At 34.3% G+C, this 11,155-nt stretch overlaps 1 protein-coding gene across 1 annotated transcript; it reads left to right on the top strand.

Annotated features, from left to right (window-relative positions):
- Positions 1-8,028: 8,028 nt before the first annotated feature.
- LOC137400237 (uncharacterized) lies at positions 8,029-9,857 on the top strand. Its single transcript, XM_068086567.1, has 2 exons — positions 8,029-8,358; positions 9,058-9,857. Exons 1-2 carry the CDS (start codon positions 8,055-8,057, stop codon positions 9,384-9,386), a joined length of 633 nt encoding a protein of 210 aa, XP_067942668.1. The 5' UTR covers positions 8,029-8,054; the 3' UTR covers positions 9,387-9,857.
- Positions 9,858-11,155: the final 1,298 nt, after the last annotated feature.

Below are 11,155 nucleotides of genomic sequence, written 5' to 3'. Positions count from 1 at the left end.
CAACTAATGATCAGCTCTGTCACACCTCATTGTTTATGGGTTGTCATAGTGGACTAGGGCCTAGTTATGTGTAATGCATTATGATTGACCAATCACGCTGAGAAGGTGAACTTTGTGATTGCGCAGTTTTTACGAAGTTTATCATTTGACAGTCTAGATCTATTTCTATTTTACAATGATGAAAAGGCAATCGTTTTAGAAAAACTTTTACCTCTATGAAAAAATTCGTTACGTTTTATACAGAGCCGTATAGTTTCACACGGAAACTATACGGCTCTGGTTTTATAGACGACTTCAGATTTCAAGCTACACTGCCTGAAAGGCGTTTCAACATTAACATTTACTTTAATACGTGCTTCTTTCCTTTCTAACGCGCATTTACTGGACGATATAAAATTGACAACATTTTTATCGCACTTTTGTTCATTACAATGTTATCCCTACATGTTTTTATTGGCTGTAGTATGATCAAATATTTTACGACTACTAGTATCTTGTTTAAATCAAAGAAAATCCAAACGAGGGTAGAAACATTTGCTAGAATTTACGGCAATTTGTATTTTGCACTGACTTTACTGACACTCGAGCTCCGCTCAGCACCGATGTGAAACCCTGTTTTTTGCTGTGCAATTTTTGGTAAAAAGTTAAATTAATGCTTGTCAATAGAAAAAAATAACGTCTGCATTTTCTAGCCAATTGCTATACATCAATGATATCAATGATATACAGGGGGCTGTATATCATTGTATACATGTATAAGTATTATACGAGTGAACTGCACCCTTCATAAAGTCATGTTAGGATATACTATCATGTTTGTTTAGAGAGTAATTATGTTATACACTATCAATCTGAATTCACACATACATCAGTGTTGAATTTGCTTTGCCATCTTATTCTATTTTGACTATATTTAGTTTGTGCACTTTTGCTTACCTTGAGTGAACTAATTTGTTTACTGGTTCAGGCACGACTGAATGTGTTAAGCTCGTATAAGCAATACTGATATTCACCTGTATAAGATACTTCCTGATTCTATAAGTCCAACAATTAAAATACGTAACCGACAAAATTCTAAAACAATATTAATGACAAATATTAAAAAGCCAATAAAAGTTACACCCTTGTCAGTCCCATGCGACTGTGAGTCTCGACAGTCAAACAAGAGTCAGTGAAGCAGTCAGTGAAGGAGAACGGTTCTGCAGATGGAGGGGAAGAGGCAGTGTTTGAAGCTGTCCTTTTTATAGAAGTCTCTGTTGGCCTGTGAGAAGCTTTTTAGGTGCTAAGGTTCTGTTCTTTGTGTCGTAGACAGTTAATATATGAGTGGACTCGTCCCAAGTATATCATGGAAGTGTACTGGTCAGAAATGATGACTAACTCCAGTTGTTTTGGTCGTGTCTGGTAGGGGTCTAATTTCTTTCGGTGGTTCTTTGGCAGACCAATTAACACATTTTTTCTAATGATTTACTACCATTGAAAGTTTCTGATCTACTTAAGGATGGGTGTAAGATGATTGCTTTTATTGATCTTCCTTTGTTGTACCAGGTGCTTTGGATATAATAATTTGCATATACCTCTAGTTGTTTAGGCATTACTTCCTTATTCTATCCGCTTTTGCTAATCCTTCCATACAACAATACAATTGAGATCAAACATAGCAGAAGTGTTAATATAGAAATCATTTTAAGTTCAAGTCACTTTAAAAAAGATAATTTTTTAATATGAATACCTCACATTTGTTCATTTTGATGGTACGAAATATCTGGGTGTCACCCTCCAAACTGACCTCATATTTGAGCAAAACATAACACAAAAAACCCAAAAGCCCTGTAAGGTCCTCGACATGTTGAAGTATGATCCATCTCAGCATACTCCAGCCCACACAGACCAATCCTAAAATATGCAATACATGATGGGATCCATCTTTAAAGAGCATTTTACATGTCAAGATGGTGCAGAACAGCGCTATAAGATTCATATCAAGATTTAAGAAAGAAAACGTGTGACAAATGGAATAGAGTAGACCTGCAAACGCTTCAAGAGCGACGGAATAATCACAAGTTGAACTTGCAGACCTTCAAACTGAAGACAATCAGTGCACTCTTGTCAGCCTATGATGAGATAGTAGATGATTGTACAATGTTGTCAATGACTGCAAGATCAGCAGCTGGTGGTGAGCCAACATCAATTTCTGTGAACATTGGATGTTACCACCGAAGCTTTCTATCAAGGACCATACATGAAATGATAGCAGTGAAAGCTAAACATAATCAGTGCTATTGCTGAGCCTTGGGCCAAATATATTACAGCACACTGTTAAACATGCAAGATGCTTTCACTATACCATCAGTGACAAGCAGTGTTCTACCTCATCAGAGGTAATTTAGATGTCATGTTACTGTAGAAGAGGGAATCTGGTGTACCCGAGTTCAAAATGTTCAAATGCATTAGTAGGTAACTTTTTTTATAGATTGGAGGTGTTGCCTTGTTCTCGTTTTGGGCATAGTGTAAGGATGTTTCTATGTTCTGAAGTTTATTCAACTGATAACCTTTCAGGATGACCATTAAGATTATAAAGACAAGAAGAGACTGACAAATTACAGATGTAGAGTGATTGCTACATAATTATCTAATAGGCATAACGATAACTGCACATTTGGAATATACCACGACATCAAACTCCTGACCTAGAATGAAAGCAACATGATAGGCTTTAGTAAGAATGACAAGTTTAGAAATAAATTTTGATGGACAGCATTCAAGAATGTGATCAAACTACTAAATATAAGACTTACGACTTGAAAAATTTCAAACTATTTACGGGTTTTTTTTAAAAAGTTCCATAAATAGTTTAAAACTAAACAACTGCCATTTCCTTTCTCTCATCATCGCAATAACTGAAATGTGCTGGTATTGTACACGCATTCACAGTTAATTTGAATGGTCTAAACAGAATGCAAAGAGGCAAAATGCAAAGTTCTTGTTTCAAAACTGAAAAACTGTAGAGCAGCTTTTACTTTAACCCTTGAAAAGGTGCAGCTGCACTAAAAACTGTAAATATGGCCAATAAACATGACATCTTTTCTTAGCCTTCGTTTAAACCACTAAATTTTATTACTAGAAATGCAGTAATACAGACAGAAACTAATCTTTAAAAAAAATCTATTTGGTTTCAGAATAAACATATTTTAGAATCACACAATTTTTCAACATTTGTTATGAGTTGTCATACTAATAAAAAATAAGTTCTCTCAAGTCGAGTACACATGTTGCTCTACAAAGCATTACTATAAAATCATTTGGGTTTAGGTGCTTAAAGCAAAATACCAGCACTGCCTTTGGTAAGCTTCTTACTCTTGAATTATGGAACAATATTTGTCTTATCATACGATTAGCGATTCTGAAATAAAGCATATAGCATATGTGATCATTTTACTAACAGTGTCATTTAATGACACAGAGTTGTTGGATTGACAGAAGTCTTGTTAATAATACTGCTCTACTTAATCATTTTGATACTCAAATATGATTGCTCATGGGTGAATCACTACAAAACTACATATTAACTTTAATTCTAAATATAAAGAAAATACTTTTGTCTGCTCAAGCAATTTTTGGATAATTATTTTTAGCGTATTACTCATGTCATTTAAACAATTTAACGTATATATTGGTGTGCGAAATAACTATACCGCTTTGTTAAAAACTAAAATTCTCATTTTCAAAGTTGTTACTCATCGTGAATTTAGTCAATAGCCATAAATTATATATTAAATTAATCCTCACTTTGTTCTGATTTCAAATATTTAAACCGATCAGTTGTAAACTTATGTTCTTGAATAATTATGTAGGCTAAATTCTACACATTTCATTTTTTAATGGTTGAAGGTAACAGTCTGAACATCTGAACAGATATGATCACACCACATACTTTAATATTCGCTTATTTCAAGTTGTATACATGGATATGTAGTGATTCTATAGTGATTCTCAAATACATGTTCCAGGCATTGTACTCAAGTCATTTTAGGAAATTTAATGTAGATGTTTTGTTCTTACCAAGGGAATCCTCAAACAATATGCTCTAAAATTGTTATTGATTTGCCTTCAAAAGATTGTTTGCAACCTTTTGTAATTAATTGCTGAAATAAATAATACCAAGTAGGTGCATAAGAAAAACTTAGTTTATTATTATGATTACTTAATAATAGTTTTATATTCAAGTAATATTGTTTACACAGAATCAGTTGCTGATGAAATTTCATCGCATACCCAACTACCGTAAAACCTTGATTTGAACGCCATCGTGCTCTATTTTCAACCCTTCCCTTACAGTGGCGCTTTATTAGAAGTGACGTTCTAATAAAGGGTGGTGTTGTATTTTTCAAACTCTTGGTCAGACTATTGAGAAGATAAATTTAACCAATTTTCGGGCGAATTGAATGTCACCTATATTTTGCACTCTCATTAGGGCGAACATTAACCCTTTTGGATGCAACAAACTCACTAACTTACCTCCAACTTGTTGTAGATCTCGAAATAAATATGCACGTGGAAGCTGATACATGTCTCTACCAGTTGATATCTATTGCTTGCAATTAACCTACGATGATTTTATAGCCCACAGTGCAATTTGTTGGAATTTTCAAGTTTTTTATTTCGCTGTAAATTTGAAAGTATGTTTTTATTTTATAAACTATATTTAACAAAGTTGCATAAAAGCTCATTGCACTCTTTGATATGTTCAATAAAGTTTGCAGTAAAAACTGGCTTTTTGTGTGCAATAGAAGAGAAGTTACAGGTATCGATCCATTGTAAGCTCAGTTCAGATTACTGCTATAATGCTATCAAATAATATGCTATAAATTTACCAATTTATAAGATATATGATAATAAATTATCAAATGTTAGAAATATATATTCAAGAACAAGTGACAAAAAACCATATTTATAATACATTCAGAGGCAAAAATTAACATTTTTAAAACAAAAATATTAGCATCGTTTGCTTGGCCAGTTGCATTCTGATTTGTGTTTGAAACCATTTCATACGTATTCTTCTGGCCGTTGAATACCTTCTGCAGTACCTTCTCAAATCCTCTTCTGCACAGCTGAGCTAGTCGATATTAGCATCCAAACAATTCTTTATTAGAGCAAAACCATTGCGTGATACACTTCTCGCGCAAATAAAGAAAAACCGCTTGTAATCAAAACAACCTCAAACTTTTAGCCTCAATATTGTAGCCTCAAAATATGCAGTAGTACAGATTTCATTGTTAACATCAAAACTATTTTTACATACATCGACGTATCAAAACCACATTACAAAAAGAACTACTATCAGCCTGATATAGTTACTAATAATTTTTATGGTGTTGCTTTGTAAGTTTTAACGGAAAAACTGTAGACTTAAAGTTTGAAAATGGACTTCGATACAAGCAGAAAAAATGAACGAATTAATTGTTATTGATGTAACCGAATCATTATTAGTACGTTTTTGTGGACACTTTTCTTCTGATCACTTGCTATTATGAGTTCATAAAGATCAAGAATGTCAAATAGAAGTCGTGTTCAAATAGAAGTGGCGTTCAATTAAAGGGTGGTGCTGTATTTTCAACCTTTCCATAATGGCGGTCTAATAGATGTGGCATCCAAATAGAGCTGGCGCTCAAATAGAGGCTGCGTTCACATAGAGGTGCGTTCAAATACAGCTTTTACGGTAATTCGGTTTTACTTAATAAGTTTTTTATTATGAAATAGTTATAAATATTCAGTTTTTTAGGTAAAATATATTGTTATTTTTCTTGCATTCCATAATAGTGTATGTAACATGACATGTTCTAGCTTATATTAATTTAATAGTTACATATGCTGTAAAATGCAAAACATTGTTGTTACAAATCTGGAGTTGCCCACTGCTTGTATAGACCTGCCATCCAAGGAAGATAATTTAAAATTTCTCTAGGTAAAAGATTTTTTACTACATGCATTGTCGTGACCGAAAGTCTATATTTTGCTGCTGCCTATCATTTAATATCACTATTGAAATGATTTGAAACTCAGCTAAGTTTTTTGTCACACAAATGCCAACTGTTTTTAAAAATGTTCAAGTATTATAAAGAATTATCCAATCTTATAGTTTTAATTTTGTTAATTTTGAAAAATATGCAATCAGCTCAACTTTAAGTTTTTAACGATGTATGTTCATTTGAAGTATTGTCCAATTAGCAGTTGAACTGCCTCAACAGCAATTGGAGAATGTACTACTGCTTTAAAGAAGAAATTAAATAGTAAATTTAAATATAAGACTGGTTTTTGGCATAAAAAAAACATGAAGCAGTTATTAGGGCAACATTTTTTCAGAGGTAGACTATCTTCATTACAGACCTACCCAACTGGGAAAAATATTTTATGACATAAGAAGCATGAAAGTTCCGACTAGTCTGTTTTTACTTACATACTTCAGACCCAAGGAATGACTTACCATCTAGTATGACTGTACGAAGTCAAAAGTACAAATACATGTAGGTGTGATACATTTCATGTTAATATATGCATAGCTTAGTAAAGAATATCCAGTAACCACAAGCTTTATTGACAGCACTATTAAATACAGCCAACCATCTCATTACGTCTCTAAGTGTGAGTAGAAATATAGAGTGCCGATTAAACCTTTTCATTACTGCCAAAAGTAATGCATGTGATATGACAAAAGACTCATGACTATGAAATTCGCCAGTGTATGTGATCAACTTGACACTAAGTAATTTTGACCAACAGCTTTTACAGTGTAACTACGAAGGACAATATGTGATCACAGAGATGCTCAACTTACATCCAAAACCTATTATATAATGCTACACAGAACCAATGAATGTCCTGGTATATCTATATACATGTATATATAAATCTCAAAGTCCATCGTTCGGTGTGTCCAGTTATAACTATGAAAATTTAGGGAAAGAGTATCAGCTTCGCGCTGGATTTGATCGCAGAACCTCCCATTCGCCAGGCAAATGCCAATTTAGCTACGCAGGATTAATGAACCGATTTAGCGATATATGTCACTATGTTGGTGAAAACTGTAACTGTAGCTGTGTCGCTGTAACTGCTCTCTGTTACAGCGCACCGACATTCTACGTATTAGTAAAAGCCGTAAAAATTAGCTTACTTAAATTAGCCATTGGCATTGTGCCAGGCTAATAGCAAGTGGGATTGTTTATAAGCTGAGTTTATAAGTGTGGCAATCCTATCACTGTTTATAAACTAATTTTTAATACCCGAGCAACGCCGGCATTTCACTAGTTATGCATATACTTCTCTGTGAACTATTGAAGTCGAGCTGATGCTTTTATTTGGTTTTGTTTATTTATAGCGCAAACTATTTATTGCAATGTCGGCAGCATATGTTTTTACCTCATGAACGTTGCGCTTCTATTAGAATTACCTGATAGGATCTGCATGCTGTCAAATTTGTCTATACTAAGTTTTACGCGTTGTGCTTTCTATCATTACAATCTGAGGTATATTCTGAACATACTATTTCTTGTATTCATAAGCATTCAGCTAGTCAGCTATACCTTTTGGGCAAACATGAAATCATGAAACGATAGCTTTTAAAACTTTGCTAATATGTATCGATAGATCGATTATTGAGCCAAGTTATACATATTTATTGATTAGTGATGGATCATCGGTAAATATTCCTAGTGCGTTCTGACAATCATTAGGTTGATAGTATACACTTTATTAAAACTAATTCCCTGTCAGTCTCGAGGGCTGTGCAAGATTGTCAGGTTGTCCAATAGATCACATAGAATAACTAGTGTACAACTATTCTCCATCTTGGAAGGTGAATGATTGACGCAGGTGGCTGCATGAAGCTGAAGGTTGCTGGTTCGAATCGCGTACGGTGCGATCTTGTTTTCTAACCTCGCAACTGCAGCTTCGCGAAGATGGATGAATATGGCGTTTATTTTAGTAAAGATCATACACTGCATATGCAATGCATTTGTTTTGTTAGGGCTCCATTTGACACTTACATAGCCCAATCTATGGCTAATTGGGCTGATGATAATTTATGGAGCGGAGAAGACAACCAATCAACGGTTTGCGCAGTCGCTAGTGACCTCATTCTAGCTAGCCCTTGGGGTGAGGAAACTAATACAATCTTGGATCAGGACTCTCCTTTAATTGACAATTTTTGTGATCTCTCAGTAGACGAATGCAATCGTTTGTGTGACTCCAAGCTCCAAGCCTCCATACAACAAAAGGCAATTGCCAACTCTTCAGAGCAAGATAACCAAGTGCATCAGAAGTTAGCATTTGAAACTGATCGGCAGTACCTGAGCAAGCTTGGTAGGTGCTAATTAGTTCCACATCCATCTCTACCAGATTTGCAACCAGAACAAGCAGAATAAAAATGAACTTATAACATATCTTATGTTATACAATAATCTAGTACTACAGACAGTGTTTTGTTAAATGCATACATTTACATACACTCATATTTGTAAGTTGGATTTGCCCTTTCTTTTGATAAAAACGTTCCAAATTATCATGGAAAAGCAAATTTTTATTACTTCATATTGAATCGTTTTTGAACCAGATGTTTGGGGAACACACTATTTTTAGTCGCCCAGTTTAAACAGTAGTAATAAACTGCAGGATAAGTATTGACTAAACTAAAGGTATGTATATATATTGACTATACTAAGGGTAGGTACATATATTGACTATACTAAGGGTATGTATATATATTGACTATACTAAGGGTATGTATATATATTGACTATACTAAGGGTAGGTACATATAATGACTATACTAAGGGTATGTATATATATTGACTATACTAAGGGTATGTATATATATTGACTATACTAAGGGTATATATATATTGACTATACTAAGAGTATATATATATTATGTGTATTTTATGCGAATGTCTACCTAACTTGTATATGCGGTTAGATAGAAATGTACAACATTTATAGTGCTAACAAATTTATTGAAAAACTACACTCGTATCGTAATTGATTTAGATTATTTTGTTTTAGAAAGCAAACTCGCAAAGTTGTACAAACTTTCTGGCAAGGAGATGAAAAGAAACATGCTGAAGCAAGTTAGCGATAGAGCGAGTGAACTATTTACAACAGAAGCTGATCGACAGGATACATCTCTCGACAAACAGATCGTTAATAATCTAGTGGTGCTAAGGCTATTTCCAGAGCAGCCGATCACGACAGAAGAGAAACTAGAACTTGTAAAGAATGATCAACTGACAGCGGAGACAACTAACCGGGAACAGTCAGCAGACATGAGCACAGTGGTTTGTGAGGCAATTCCTTCTAACCCCCGAAGGACTGAAACTAATAAACAACAATGATACTCAGGTTTTAGGAATACTTGGCTCACATCTGAGAAAATTTGTGAGTAATTTTGATTTTTCACCCCTCTCAAGCTATAGTAATTTACATAAGTGTAACATTTGCTATTTTAGCATGTCGGTTTTTGTAGAATGAAAACTTTCAATGTAAGATTATGTTACTTATAGCGGACGTCCTTGGCAGCTGGTGATGTCTTAGTGCTTGTAAGCTGTTAGACTCTGTCAAAACCGATTTAATTTTTTGTCATCAGTTAACAAAATATTTTCTATCTTTTAAAATTGCTTATTTTTTGAATACCTATTTTCTAATCGCTGTTTACACACAACTAGATTAAAATAAGACAAACACATCAAAGATCTTTGCTGGAAGAAATCTTTACACCATACAATAATGGTTCTATTTGTTGGATTTCAGAAGTTGACTGTGTTGCTCATAATGCATATTTCTAGCTTCATATAAAATTATTTTGATTGAAAAAATGCTATAGGACAATAACACATCACAAAGCTAAGTCGAATACTAAGTATATTTCCTGTTTGGAGTTTTGGAGGTGCTTTACTGGCATGCGTTGTTATGTTAGAGATAATTCAATATTACCATTATCTATTTATATTGCCATCACTTTTCTTCCTTCCAACTTCCTTACAGCACAATGAATATGCATCATATAGTGTTATATTTTGCATCCATTTTGTACTTTGTGAAGTCTATGAAAGCACTATCAATATTTTGGTAAAGTGTGTCCAGTTTTGCTTTACTGCGGTAATAGTCGATCACATTTCGGTTTCTCGTTTATATACATGTAAGTTATTACATTCCTTAAATATAACAATATTCGGACTAGTCGAAAAGAAGAAGTGAAACTGGCGTAGGACTACGTAGCGTTTTTGGAGTTGTCTTTGTCATTAAGATACCTTGGACATGTGTACCAACGCATTGTAATAACGTTACCTGGATTAGCCCTCGCTAGATTTTTTTGACTCTATTCGGCCCAGTGTCGTATAGTTTTACGGAGTCCCGTGACCAAAAACCGGAAACAAAAACGCTCGTTTCCAAACAAACCCGATCGGCATACTGATCGCTAATGGAATATTTATACCTCGCTCTCAATACCTCACTCTTTTGCAAAGAAAGGAACGTGGACTTAGACCTGTACAATACCATTTAAATAAGCAAAAATTTTACTTTCTAACCATATACAAGAAGTGTGGTTTCCGACCATTTTTAATCTGATTAATACCTGTCTAAACAAGAACAGGTGCCAAAATAATTTGCAAGGCTCATTCGATCATTTGCCTCGTAGACGCGATTGCGGTTTGTATATTAAAATGGTAAATTGCTGGGCAGTTAAGTGCACGAACCGATCTGAAGCTGGTTTGCAGTTTTTTCGGTTCCCTCGAGACAGTTCATTAAGAAAAATATGGGTTCAAAATGTCAGTAGGTTGGACGCAAGCAGCAACCCAAGAGCCCCTAAACTTCTAGAGCCAGGCAACGCAGCTGTACTCTGTGAGGTGAGTCCCCCTTTTCGTAATAATAAAAACGATAATAATTCTGATTTTTTTCTACTACTTTTTTTTCTGGAACAGTAATGACATTTAGTTAGTTGGTGTTCTAGGCTAGAGGGAAATTAAAGACAGAAATGAGTTAAGTATCATTGATTTGGGTGAATTGTAGATTAAAAACAAGTCTTTACCACCACCACCACTGTGACCATGACATGGATCATATCAATATATGTTTCACGAAGAAAGTCAAGCAGCAGCCTTTG

This window comes from Watersipora subatra, chromosome 7 (assembly GCF_963576615.1).
Source record: "Watersipora subatra chromosome 7, tzWatSuba1.1, whole genome shotgun sequence".
NCBI classification, from domain to species: Eukaryota; Metazoa; Bryozoa; class Gymnolaemata; order Cheilostomatida; family Watersiporidae; genus Watersipora; species Watersipora subatra.
The sequence above is the reverse complement of the archived record's forward strand: the minus strand, read 5'-3'. Positions and strand labels throughout refer to the sequence as shown.

What these genes read in the sequence shown, in the direction of transcription:
- LOC137400237 (XM_068086567.1), top strand. Translation starts at nt 8,055, where the DNA reads ATGGCTAATTGGGCTGATGATAATTTATGGAGCGGAGAAGACAACCAA. An exon ending in GCAGTACCTGAGCAAGCTTG is followed by an intron (nt 8,359 to 9,057) that starts GTAGGTGCTAAT and finishes ATTTTGTTTTAG; the next exon opens with AAAGCAAACTCGCAAAGTTG.